The 14,389-nt window shown below is 41.7% G+C and overlaps 1 protein-coding gene across 1 annotated transcript in view; it reads right to left on the reverse strand.

Annotated features, from left to right (window-relative positions):
- Positions 1-14,030, reverse strand: part of RUVBL2 (RuvB like AAA ATPase 2) — a 21,375-nt gene extending 7,345 nt beyond the window's left edge. Inside the window, exons 1-9 of the mRNA XM_018574033.1 lie at positions 13,920-14,030; positions 10,018-10,066; positions 9,101-9,156; positions 7,720-7,861; positions 6,387-6,516; positions 2,452-2,518; positions 1,478-1,584; positions 1,289-1,382; positions 1,070-1,193 (exon numbers count right to left, since the gene is read on the reverse strand). Of these exons, the coding sequence (XP_018429535.1) occupies positions 1,070-1,193; positions 1,289-1,382; positions 1,478-1,584; positions 2,452-2,518; positions 6,387-6,516; positions 7,720-7,861; positions 9,101-9,156; positions 10,018-10,066; positions 13,920-13,934 (784 nt within the window). The 5' untranslated portion in view covers positions 13,935-14,030. The remainder of the gene's footprint in view (positions 1-1,069; positions 1,194-1,288; positions 1,383-1,477; positions 1,585-2,451; positions 2,519-6,386; positions 6,517-7,719; positions 7,862-9,100; positions 9,157-10,017; positions 10,067-13,919) is intronic.
- Between the last annotated feature and the right edge of the window lie 359 nt (positions 14,031-14,389).

Genomic DNA, 14,389 nt, shown 5'->3' on the forward strand with positions numbered 1-14,389 from the left:
GCCGGCCGTTGTAATTACACGGCCGGCCGGGAGCTTAACACAGTCAAGCGATCGAGCGTCTCTGTAGACGCTCGATCGCTTGTATCAGCAGCTGCCGGTCCCGAGATCCGCTGTGCCCGATGCGGCCGGGACGGCTCTGTGACAGGAGATCAAAAGGGAGCTCAGTATACGAACTCCCTTTGATCTCCTCTCAGTCCCCGAATGCAGGAAGTGATGTATATTACATCACTTCCTGCATTCAGCGTCACTCTAGAGCTACAGAAGCTGATGAAGCCGATCTCTGCTTCATCGGCTTCTCTGGGGGTCCCTAGGTGACATTAGGGGTCTTGGGAGACCCCTGATGTCTCCATAAAGAGGACCTGTCATGTAAATTGGCTATCCCATAGGGGGCTTCTTAGTCCCCCATGTAATAGCAATAAAGTTGTGTGCAAAAAAAAAGAATCATAAAAATAAAGCATAACATTTTTTTAAAAAGAAAACATTTTTTTTTAAGTCCCCGCCCCCCACATACGCAGATATGCGTCGGGTGCGCCTACGTGCAAAAACGATGATTGTGCCGCACAGGTTACATATCGCCACAAACGGCGGATAGCAATCATTTTAGAGCCATTAATCACTGATAACACTCAACTGATCAGCAGTAAAAGCATTTTAACCGTTGCCTATGGGCGTTTTTTTGCGATTTTACGGGCGCACGCAATTTTATGGCTTGACATGTTTGTCTATTTACCCGACGTGACCCCGACTTTTATGTTTTACTAAAAATATGGGTAAGACTAAATGTTTTATAACATAACGTAGGGAAACTTTTTAACATTATATAGTAAAAAATAAAATAACCCCCGTGGGGTCACAAAAGAAAGCTCTACCTGTCCCCAAAATTTTTAACATAAATTGCACGGCTATAGTCCGGTCATGCTGACTGGTGACATTTTTGACTGACTGGTAAGACACCGTCAAATTTTTCAAGCCCTGGGCATGTATATTCTGAACTCGGCTCCTATTTAACTTAAAAAGGATACATTTTCTAACAACATGCTTTGATACATAAGCCCCCTGAGTGACATACCTGAAAACAGAGCAAGAAATCCCTGTGTCCTGCTGTTAATGACATCGATTTCATGTAATGACACAGTGTGGACCACTTCTTTACGTTTCTGAAGTTCCCCATCAGGACACTGTACAAACTTAGTCTAAAACATTAAAGAGAAGGAAAAAAAATTACTCAATTATCTGATTTTGTTTCTAGAAAATCTATAAGAGCCCTATTGTGATACTATTCTCATACCTGAGACCCCATGGCATCATAATCCCGAGCCCTGGTAAATGCACGACCCAGTTTTGTGATCTTCCCAGTGGCCTTATCGATTGTTATCACGTCCCTAAAACAAAAACATTGCGTTACTGCATCACGTTAAATATCAAGTCTAGTCCTAAAATGCCTACAGTGCTTGTATACTTATAACTTACTACTTACCCAGCCTGCACCTTTTCTTTCGTCAGCGATTCGATCATCTTTGTTCCAAGGTCATAAATAGTCTCCATCTCTGTTGTTTTTAGGGTCAGTTTACCTACTTTGGCACCCTGAAAATAAAAAGGAAATAGAAGTTAAACATATTTCATGGTAGCCAGCATGAAGGAAGTCTACAGAGCAATTTTCATCAGGAAAATTAGATATTTCTGCCCTCCAATTACTTTTTTTTTTATCCATCCAAACAAGGCTAAAAGATTTAGGTCATAACTTAGAGTGAAACTTTAGTATTTATTAAAAAAAAAAAATGCTAGCATATAGGCTTAAAAGAGAGCTATGGGAAAAGTGGTTATCCAATAGTTCTCTTCAGGGTCACCAGAGCACCACAGGTGGGACGGATCCCCACAATACTGTCGAGATCCAACCAGCTGCTAAGTGACAGCTGGCTCTGCCTATCTGGAGGCAGAGCCAGCTGTACCCACCACCTCCCCCGTTCGTTCCTCCACTCAGCGCTGGAGGTTTGGAGAGGGGAATAATTGTGGGGAGCCGTGACTGACAGGCACCGCTCATTGCAGGGAAATGATCGGGTAGTGAGCGGATCGGCTTCATGTTTCTGCTCACTTCCCGATCAATAGAGCCGACCTGCGACAGCTTCTTTGTCACAGGTCGGCTCGAACTATGAGGATGAGTGGAAATCACTCACCTCATAAATCTCCTTTAAGGCAGAAGAGATTGTGTAGGTCTGTTCTGCAATAAATGCTTCATCCCCGTCTGCCAGCAAATTTCATTAGATTGTAGATGCCAACCCCAAGGAACACTGAACAAGATATCAGGGGCATTGCGGGACCTTGCAGACGGGAGGTAAGTGCAGCGGACGTAAGCTCCACTTTAAGTTTAGTTCACATAAAAAATATTTTGCATTGGTAAGGACAATACAATTTGAAAAAACAAACAAAAAAAAAAAAAACACAACAACTCACTGTTCCTGTTGCAGGTCTGTCGATCTGAACTTCCACAACCTCCCCTTCAATAATTTCTGTTTCCTCTCTAGAAACACAAACAATGTAGGTTTGTATGAAGCATAATGCTGGTTTTGTTAAATAAATCTCATATGTTTGTTTTTTCAGTCAAAGTTTTTATTAAGTTTTGATAGTAATAAAGTATAGAACATAACATGAGAACATAACATGTGAACAATACAAGAGTCGCTTAATTAACATTTATCAAATACAGAAGTTCAGATAATATGAGCGACTGACATTCCTGAACACAAACCACTAACTCAGCATGATGCAAGTCAGAAAAGATAGTAAATTAAAGAAAGGTTGAAAAGCAGAGAAGAGGGCAAAAGAAAAAAAAAAGGAGTTAAAGGATGAGAACAAGAGCCTGCTAGCGGAAGGACCCCCCATGGGTGAACTGAGGCAACCAGGTAGCTTCTCCATCAGGAGCCAATGGCAAGAGAGAGGCAGAGGGTGTGTGCTGGGAACCTCCCCTAGCAAGGATCACACCTGACACCAGTAACAGGCGCCGTACGCGTGCGTCCCCGTCCCTGCGCGCGCAGTCTGTCCACCGCACACGCACTCGTCGCGCATTGTGCACCCACAATCCTGGCGTCACGGGTCCTGCCAGGAAGGGGAACCCGTGCCCCCCTCCGCACAGGGCAACCCCGAGGAGAGGTAAGCCCCCTGGGTACCCTGACACCAACTCATCTGACCCCAGCAGGATCAAGGAGAGCTTTATGTCTGAAGGCATTGTCAAACAAAAACCTAACCAAGGCAAGACTCGCAAGGGAAACCCCTGAAAAGACCAGGACAACCTGCAAGGGAAGTGGCGTGGGGAAACAAAAAAAGAAACGACTCCAGCAGGGAGCTCAGGATTCGATCCAATGAAATCAGCATGACCGAATGGACAGATGTATAGAAAACCCAAGGGTAGGCAGGAGAGGAAGGTGAGAACCTAACCATAAACTGCTGAGTTGGGCTTCCACCCTGATGGAGCTGAGAGTAAGCTATACAAAATCGCCAGGTTGCATCTAGAATGAGCTCCAAGAGAAGCCTTGCTGAATATATATCCTGCTTAACGTTGGTCACAAGCCTAGGAATTCTCCAGACTCCTTATATCCAATGAAGCTGTAGGATCCGTGGCAGAAAAGACAGGAGTCTCATCATGACAGCATTCTGGCCGGAGTCTGTTTGGAACAGGGAGCAATGTCCAAAAGGCCTCCTTCACAAATCTGCAGAATAGCCAAGAAAGAGGGGCCTAACCTTCAGGGACCAAGGAGCCCTAAAAGGTCTTCCCTGCTCCTAACAGAGAATATCTGCAAGAAGAGATAAGTCTGTTCCACCCACAGACAGTACGGGGAGACACAGGGTCCTTGGGTCCAACAAAAGTTCCTTATTTCCATTTATTGTTTAAATGCACAAACAGCAGAAAGGATTTTTTCAATAATGTGCAAATATTCCCTTCTCCGTGTGATACATATTTGATCAGCAGCTTCTGTCATCTGCCACTTCTGGGTTCCCGGGCATCCTCTTCGTCCATTGGGTGGTCACTGATGATGTCACTCCTAAGCATGCGCCCAGCTGTCAGAGCCGAGGGTGGTGCATATACAGTATAGTGTACATAGAAAAAGAAAAAAAAAAGATAGGGCAAAGAAGAGGACTTTTAAAATCTCTTCTGTAAAAAAAAAAAAAAAACACTGCCTCCTAGCCAATTTAAATTTATGTAACTTCACACCTGCTTTAATCATAGTCATGAGCCAAGATTAAAGGAGAACTATGGGGTTAGGGCTTTTCCCCATAGTTCTCCATAGGGTAACAGGAGGACACAAACTAGCGTCCTCCCGTCACCCTAAGCTCAGTATACCGCGAGCTACTGCTCGCGGTATACTGAGACACCGCAGCTGAAGTGGATCACGACAATTATGTCTGGATCCACCCAGCTGCGTGAGTGACAGCTGGCTCTGCCTATCTGGAGGCAGAGCCAGCTGTACCCGCCCACTCCCCCGCCAGTCAGCGCTGGAGGATCGGAGCGGGGAATCCAGCCCCTCCCGTCACGGCAGAGAGCTGTGACAGGATCGAGAGGTGAGAGAACGCCGGTATGTGTTCGCTCACCTCCCGATCTACTGAGCCGACCTGCGACAGTCTCATTGTCACAGGTCGGCTAGAGCTATTAGGCGAGTGAAAAGCACTCACCTCAGTTCTCTTTTTAGACAAAACGAGTGAAGGAGGCTGGTAGATTAGTGTCACAGCCAACATATGATGGAGGGTAGAAGATGCCAGAGAGAACTGGGATTTAACCACTTCAAGATTTTGGACATATGTCCTGGCTTTTAAAATGGGTAAAACAAGCTGCGGCGTGTTTTTAGCAATTTAGTATGGGACATATTGGGCTTGGTCACCCATGACGGTGCTGTACCCTATGCATCTAGATACAGATAGACAGATACAAACATGTTGCAACTGTGTGGCAGGGAAGCAAATAGGCTTAAGGTACGAGACTTGGCTTCATTTACTCACATGCCTAGGCTGATAAGCATTGGATAGCCAGAGATGACCAGGTCACTGTAAGCAAGAAGTAGGAACAGACCAGAGATCTGAGTTTCTTGTGGTGCTTTTGCAAGCAGGAGCAACAGCGGAACAATGTTTTCTCTACACTGAATGGAGGGAAAAAGTGTGGAGCATGCTTGTTACACTCCACTCAGCGGAAGATGCCAGTGCACAGTAACGCTTTCCGCAGTAAAACAAACCCTAGTAGGAAATTTCAAAAGTGCCCAGGAATGTGTGCTAGGTTATTGAATATGTTGCCTGGATATAAGACTGTATAATCATGTGTGATATTTTATACTTACCTAAAAAAACACATTTCAATTTTTTTTTTTTTATAATGTTTTTTTTAGAACAGTTTATTGCAACTTCAGTGAGTTCATTTATGTAAAAGGAATGCTATCCCTGAAATATTCCATACAGCTAAAGGATGAATCAAAATGTATTGATTACTTCCTACATGCTGCACATTCATGTTCTGAAATACATTTTAGAAGCTGCACAGCTTTGGGCTGTTCTCAATGCCTACTGAAGTAAAGCCAGTGGAAATTAGCATAGACATGTACAATCACATATTTGTGTAGTATTTGGAGGATTTTAAAAAGCTGGAATTGCACTTTTAACGCTACAGGAAGGGAAAGGAAAGTCCTGTGTAAGCAATGCGTTGCAGCTAACATGGGGCTATAGACTCCTTGTGTGACACTGTTGAATGGCCAGTGCTGTCACATGGAGTGAGTTGTGGTCCTCCATACCTGGAAGCATCAGGTATTTCAAGTCTTCTGGTGGTGAACATAGCAGTAAGGAATGAAAGATACAGCAAGTAGAAGCTGCCGGGGATGCTTTAAGACAAAATAATTGTGGATTAGCTGTGCACCGCTTGATTTTGTGTAAATAATTTGTCAAGGAGAAAAAGGGCTTATTCACACCATTTGTGGCGACTGCCTTTTTTCAGTAAGTGATAAAGGCCAGTCACTGCTAGAGCCTATAGAAACCACATGTTCCATTGTTTGCTGCCCTGTTCACACCACAATATGGGCATAATGTGGTGTGATGTGCTCTTTGGAAAGAAAAGTGCAGACATGCTGAATTTGTTTGCCACCCACAGAATCATACCGCAGGTCACCACAACACAGCACACCGTGTTGCTGTGCAGAGACCTGAATAGAGTGTACACTGTAAATAAAGTTAAAAAAGTAAACAGTAGCCCCACCCCCTCCCCTTTCCTCACACTAGCCCACATGCCAAAACTGAAGAGTTTAGCACACTGGGTAGGGTGAATGAACCCACAGTAGAATTAGATTGATTTATAAAGTAACTTGGACACAAGTAAGTTATATTGAAAAATGAAGACAGAATGTAGCCCCACTTACTTGATTCTGACACCAATAGATCTCCGGAAAGACTGTGTCAAAGCTTCCGTCTTGCTCATTTCCAGAGAAAAGATCTCACTGCCAGCAATGGCTGTAAAAGGTGTATCTGTGCCTAGGGCTTGAGCCATCCCTGAAATACAATCAGAAGCAACATGTACTTTGTCTTATACAGGCTGATCACAGAACCAAGTATACAGTATATATTTAACTTGCCAAATATGTCCAGACGGCCAACATTGCTCTTTTAACCCCTTGGTGACAGGAGACATACACTAAAGTCCCGCCATGTATATTGGCTTTTTTTTCCTTCTAAACTTGCAGCAATAGAAACATTTATATTTATGTTTCTATTGCTGAAAGACTGTTGCAGGCTTCGGATCGTTGTGGGAACGATCAGAAGCCTTTAATGACATCTTATCCTGAAATGCTGCAGGATCAGTGTCACTAAGGTTATTATTGGCTGTTTGAAGCAGCCCAAAAATAACCAAAAATTAATTCACAATGACTGCTGGATATAATTAAATACAAAAAAGTGTAAAGAAATAAAATAAATTAAAAAAAAAAAAAATAGTGAAAAGTGTAAAAAAATATAAAAATTAACCCATTACAATGAAAATCTGCAGCTGAGCTGCAGATTTGTTTTTCACCCTGAGGGGTTATTTTTTTAATTTAACCCCCTCATGACAGTGATGTTCAAAGTATGTCGCTGTCAGTAAGTGTGACACTTAGCGACAGTGACATTGTATGCCAGGTGACCACTTACCTTTTAGAAGAAACAAAAAGATTAAAGATTAAAATGTTAGGTTTTAGTTTTAGGCTGAGAAGTACATGAGAAGTACAGAAACACTTCTAAAATCCTAGGAATGTGAGGTTTTTCCTAAATAAAGGACAAATAAATGAATGTATTTATTGCATTGTTTTCTAACTGCTATTTTTCTAAAAATTACTACAAATAAAAACTGGGTAAAAAGTGTTTTTACATTTTTCCCCTCTTTTTTATATGTTGTTATTTGTTCTAAGTGAGGAGTTAGGTACACATATGTGATATAAGTATATAGCCCTATCTGTCCTCTAAAAAAACAATATATAATATGTGTGGGTGGCCTAGCCTTTTTCTGCAGCTATGATGCATGAATGACACTTTCAGAATACATTAAAACCTAGAGTACTACGAGGACCAAGGGACATGTTTTCCTTCCCTTCCTTGCTCCTACTCAAAACTGTTTTTACTACTAAATTGCAGGTGTACTTTTGAAATCATATGCCAAAAACAGAAATCATACCATGCAAGCTAACAAACAGGTGACATTCAGACACTGAAAGAATGTAATACCCATAGCAATGGCGGTTTTTCCTGTGCCAGGTTGTCCAGCTATTAACACTGCTCGTCCTGCTATCTTCCCTTCTTTAATCATTTCTAAAATAACGCCGGCGGCTCGGCGAGCTGCTAGCTGTCCCACCATGCCTTGGGATACCTGCAAAGATAATGAGCTTCTCATGAACCACATTCTGCAACAGATTACACACAAAGCCTTAGTCGATATCATTTTGAAATTCTGAGTCATCTCTACTATGGAGTTACACAAATCAGTGCTAGAAAGGCTGGAATCCTCAAACTAGAACAATTTACCTACTTAAGCATCTTTTGGAAGTTTGCTTTGATGCAAAATGTTAAGGGATGTTAAAATTAAAAGTGAACGCGGATCTCCTAGTCATTTTTCTTAACCCTTGCAGTACTCGTTTTTGCCGAAGTCCAAAAAAAAAAAGTCATACTCACCTTATCCTCGGAGCCAGCTGGCTCTTAGACTGGGCCCTTCCGCTGCAGCATTCTAAGGTCCGAGTCATCATGTTCTATACACAGTGTGTAGGACACGAGGATGCCGAGGGACATTCCATCACTGGAGCATAGGGAGATATAGGCCGGAGGGAGCACTGTTAACAGCCGGCTGGCTTGGAGGACTGGGTGAGTTCAACCTTTGATATTTTTTAACCTAGACAAAAACGAGCACTTAACCTTTGCACTGCGGGGGTAGCCCAAGAGCAAGGGTTAGGAAAAAAAATGACCTGGGGTTCTGCTTTAAAGAAAACCCTTCTTGATAGAAACATAGGCTTACTCCTGTGATAGACTAGAACTTCAATTTAATGAGATTGTAGTCTATCACCAGAGTGAGCTTAGAGCGGTGGCTACTTTACAGCACACACAGGGATCATGGGGAACAAAAGCAGCCACCCTCCAGAAGGAAGGACAGTGTCAGCACCAATTCAGAGATCTACAGCTGTGTGATACACAAATAAGATACATTGTTGTTAATAGTTAAGATACTTGAATGCATTTTTAAAATGTAACTTCGGAGTTTAGTGTCACTTTAAGCAGAAATCTCATTCTTTCCTATGCGGCTGGTTCACAACTATGTCCTGCAGCTTAGTGTGTTCTGGAAAGAGAAACTAAGAGCATACTGACATGTACACGGTGTTGCCATGAGTAGTGCAGTGCACACAGAACAGTGCTTATTTATGCTTTGCGAGGAATAAAGCCCTTGGTTTTTAAATTTGTGACGTGAATATTTTTCGTTGTAAGACTGCTTTACTATGTTAAACTTTACCATGTATATACATTCCCTTTAAAAGAACCAGCCTACAATTTATAATAAGTACCCATTTTACAGATACTGCTATAGTAAGCTATTATCGAAGTTTCAGCATATGATAATTACCGGTCGGGGTTCCAGTGCATCATCCAGTCCAAGACCTCTGATATGAGAATGAGCACCTACCAAAAGGAGTAGAAATGTTTTATTAAAGATGTAACCTGCTACTAGAAAGAAAAACATGAATGTGCGATTATGCCCAACTACATGCTCCTCCAAGAGTCCTCACATACTTCTCTTTTTACATTGTAAAGTAATCCTGTGTGGGGTCCAAACAATTGTATTAAATGCAAGTCTCATGTTGCAGCACATGTTGGCAGCTCACAAACACACCCCACATTATGACAGGAGCACTTCCACCTGATAGAGATCTGTGCATTTTTCCTGATGGGAGATGCACGTTCAGGTCAGCAATTTAGAATTGCAGCAGGATTACAGACAGGCACTATAGCTGTATGCATTTTTTTCATATTATTGTCCGAATAGGAGTGTAAATGAAACAGTGAAAAAGGTAAGCTAGGCTTTTAATATATTTTTTGTAATGTTTGAAAATGCTGTAACAAATACAAATTTTTTATAAAAAATATAAATACATTGTTGGCCATCACAAATGCTAAGCACATTCAAATAATAATTTAAAAAAAACATCTTTACATTTTCCTAACACTGGCCTAGTTTAAGCGAAGAACAACTTCCTAACAGCACAGGTTGTTAGGGAAGCTGTTTGCTAGTTTCTTTGGAAACCATTCAGCTCTGACAAAGGGGATTAGCATCAAAAACAGCTTAACACACTGAAGTAGAAAAGAAAAAAAAAAAAAGGAGTTATACAGTTAAATGTTCACATACAGATGCTTTACTTAGGAAATTCCAATAAAAATGTTTTGTTTGTTTTTTTACTAAACTCTCATAATTAAAACAAATACAACTTAAATAACAAATAGAAAACCTGTTTACTATAAATAAATAACATTTGGAATGTTTACCAATTCTCTCAATTCTGGTGACATCTCTTACTTCTGGCACCTTGGTTGTCTAAAAGGAAAAATGCCAAACTTAAAAATAAAATAAGCAATAATCCACAAACAAAATGATGTCATCTGAAATGATTTTATCAGGCCTCTTGTGTTCAGGTCCATGTTTTTGCAAATTTATTGTAAGGTTTTTTTCATGTTTTATTCAGCGAAATGTTTAATAGTGTGTGTAAGTATTTCTTATTTATCATTTGCAGGTGCAGCACTATGTATTGGCTGTCATCTGTAAAGCCTCTGCCTTTCAGGCAGCTACTCTGAATTGCTGTCAAAAAGCCTCAAAAGTTGGGCACCAGCTGTAATTTGTGGGAGCATTGGCTACCTGACCCCTGGGATTTCTCCAGCCCCAACTTTACCTGCACTGCCTCACGGTTGCTTGCTACTCTGAAGCTGATGCTAAAATCAGCGACTCAGAGAAATGGCAATGTCACTCCTCAGTTCTGTAATAGTGCTCTGGTCCAGTGATTGGCTACTAGGCCCAGACACCATCACAGAGGAACAGGTCCCTTGAAAGTTTGGGATACTCTTTCATATTTATTGCTAAAAATTATTTGAAAATTACAGTTGTTTAAATTCTTTTTTTTCCCCTCTCATTCAGCTACACTCGGTACCCCATAATGACAATGTGATAACATAATTTTAGAAATGTCTGTGAATTTATTAAGTCCTTATGGGGTACTGAGTGAAAAAAAAAATTAAACTGTAGAATCAGCTGCAACATAACAAATTTGAAAAAAGTGAAAGGGGTCTGAATACTTTCAGAATGTACTGTAAATACCTGGAGCTTGAACACACATATTAGCCTCCAATCACGTTTTATAATGAGTGTAGGCTTCAAAACACGCTCAATGGAAAATCAGGCCTGCAGCACATCTTAGCAGAGAAGGTTAATCCCAAGGACCCCTAAAATGCACACAACTGCCTGAATTATCCCAGGTCAATAACTACAACATCTAAACACAGGATGCAAAAATGCATCCATAAAAGAAAACCCCCCACATTTTATGTATATGAGATGTAGGTACAGAAAAGAAAAAAAAGATAGGGATGCCCCTCTTAGACAGCTGTCCCTATTGGAAGATTTCCCCTTACCTCTTGTTCTGGGGACAATTCCAAAACAATATATTTTCCCTCACTTTCTTCCTCAGCGACAATAGTCACAAGTACAAACAGGGTGAATCTCCCAAGCAGGAACACAGACACCAATAAAACAGAGGATCTAACTCTTCCCTACTCTATCCACAACAGAAATAAAGTTTTTGCCTAGAGATACACAGTAAAATAAACTTTGCTGGCCAGTACTGAGCCTAGAATTTCTATATATCCTCAGCACACATAAGAGTTCTAAATTACAGGAATCGGGTTCATCAGCAATAGAGGAGTTGGTTCTATCAGAGCAATGTAAAAAGAGTCACTAGTGCAAACAGATGTTTTGTAAGATTCCCAACATTACCCTAGCACACAAATGTCCAAACTCCGGTCCTCCAGGTGTTGTGAAACTACAAATACCCTGATGCATCTCCCTCCAGGAGTCATGTCTGTGGCTGTGAGAATCTTGCAATGGCTCATGGGATTTGTAGTTCCACCACAGCTGGAGGGCCAGAGTTTGGACATCCTTGCCCTAGCACGATCCCTCTTCATGAAACAAGGTAACCTGCCAGGATACACTGCTTGAACAGTGGTATTTAAAATGTTGGCAGCTACGTACATGTAAACGGATCTCAAAGCGGAATTTTACCCACCAACTTAATGTCGTGCAAAACAGTTACTTTTAAGGCATGCCATCCGTCAAGGTTGTCAGTGCGCGTATTTCAGCTCTCAACCAAACTGTCAATCCCTCAAATGTCTGGTGTTATAGCTGGCAATCCAGATGTAGTACAAATGCGTCTATTTATTGACGAAACTGCAGCATAAATCACACTCAGTGCAACATTTCAGGATCTTGCAGGCTCCGCTTCCTCAGGCAGAACATGCGAGACCCCATAACGCTGCACTTGTGATTTATGCTGCATTTCCATCAACAAATAGATGCATTTGTACTACATCTGGAGTGCCAGTGTCCATATTTCTCTTTGTGCATGATAACTGCTGCCATCCGTTGAGCACCGCTGCATCCACTTAATCTATATGGAAAAAGCTGTCAGAAGTGATATGGGTTCACGGATTGTTACTTGGTGTTACAGCTGATCACATGTGCAGCACTATGGCAACTTCAATCCAAATGGAGGCTAAAGGTGCCCATACACCTATCGATTATCGTTTGGAAATCGTCCACGAATGGGCGTTCGAAAGATAATCAGTTGATAGGAACCCAACGATTTGTTTTTTCCTGTACTTGTAGCAGAAAAAAAACAAAAAAAAAAAAAAAAAACGATGGCGTTTTTGTACGGGGGGAAAAAAAAAAAAAAAAAAATCACAACAAGAACACTGCACATGCTCAAACTACAATCCGTTCTGTTGATCGGCGAAATTCACTGAGTTAGTATTGCTAACGAACAATTATCGAAATTGGTCTGTGCATGATGGAGTATTTGAGCTAGAATTGAAACAGGGTTCTTGGCAGCAACAAAAAATCCCGATCAAAAATCTATAGGTGTATGGCCAGCTTAAGATGGCACCTTCCTTGGCTGTAAGGGACAGGAGGTTGTATCGTTGCTTTAGGCTCACAACACCTGTCATTAGCTCCCTATATAACCTCCTTGAGATCTACCAACAACTTTTTAGTACAAGTACATGCTTGATTGGACACTAATTGATTGGATAGTTCAAGTAGGCCCTCTTATTATATAGTCTTGGTAAAACTAAAAAGATTGTACAGTCAGACTGTCCCATGAGCTTAAAAAGGCACAGCCCACCTATTGCAAAAAAATTTATAAAAGCACCCACATTGATTAAAAAAATTTAGCATTTATTAATTTTTAGTATTGGAGCCTGCAAAGCATTGCACAGTGAATACCAGATGCAGTAAATGGGCTCCTGTATACTCTTCCCCCAGACCCTTCTGTTATGGGGCAGGAGGAAGTAAAGTGATGTCACTGCACTTGTACTCCACTGAGAACGACAAGTCCCTCTACCACAGTAGCAGATGAGACTGGTCGTTTTTTCACACCCAGATCCTGCAAAGGGCCTGTGAATAAATGTGGTTGTGCAGGTGGAGAAAATTCAGTTATATAGGAGGCCATCAGAAGAAACCTACAATTTAGGTAAAAAGTGGGGAAAATGAATGTTTCATAAATATTACAACCTAAATATGTATGCAACTTGAAACATGTTCAGAAAGTAGACTAAGCCTTTAACACAAATAGATATATGTCATTACCAAAGAACAGTGTCCATATACTATACAATCTCCTTTAGATCTACCACCAACTATGTAGTGCTAGGGCCAGTCTCATTACATACAAGTTGAATTGATTGTTTTTCCTCAACTACATAGTTGAGGGTAAAGATAGTATAGTATATAGCCAGGCGAAGGTGGATTTAGAAAAAGAAAAAAAAAAAGTGTTGCCCCTAGCAACCAAGTAAACTTCATCTGTCATTTCAACACTCAATCTGGTTGCCAAGGGTAATCATGGCGTGTACTTTTTCACCAGGTTATGGGCTCCATATTTCACACATTAGCTCCAGGAAAAGTGTCTAATTCCCAGTATATCACCTGAAAAGAAGAACCAGGCCCATGAGAGCAGAGCAAGTCACACTGCACGCTGAGTTCATTCATCTATACACAGCCGGCTGGCCCAGTAATACCGCACTGTCCTCCCAGTATAATATATTCCCTGTATGTATGAGGTCTATTCCCCTCCACAGAGTAACATGCCGGGCCCCATGTCCTCCCCCGGCCTCTGTATGTCTCTTACCGCCATGGTTGCCATGCTGCCGCTTCTTCCCACTACACAGCCGTCAGACACACTACGGGTGCAACACTGAAAGTCTACCGGTCAGGAACTAACCCCCCCAGCCTGAACGTTCCAGAGCTGTGTGTGACTGCAGAGCCCCGCCCACAAGGGAGGGGACAGTGTAACAGTCTGTTTGGACAGACATGATGACAACAGAGGAGAATCTATAGTGACGTTTACAATGCTGTGAGCCTGAGATTGTAGGAAAAGGGGGTCATAACCCACACTCATCAAGTCACCTGAAGAGTCAGGGCGGTGTTCTGGAAGCTTTATCTTACGTTTGCCGCATGTGTCTATTAATTCCAGTGGGCTCCTGAACGTGTGCCAAACTCTGGAAAGTAATGCATGTAGCAAAATCTGTGACGTGTTCTGCATTTTGCCCCGCACTGTTTGTGCGCATTTCTACATGCAGGCGTGTTTGCCCAGCCAAG

Source organism: Nanorana parkeri, unplaced genomic scaffold, assembly GCF_000935625.1.
Source record: "Nanorana parkeri isolate BGI_ZX_2015 unplaced genomic scaffold, ASM93562v1 scaffold2688, whole genome shotgun sequence".
Classification (NCBI taxonomy): Eukaryota; Metazoa; Chordata; class Amphibia; order Anura; family Dicroglossidae; genus Nanorana; species Nanorana parkeri.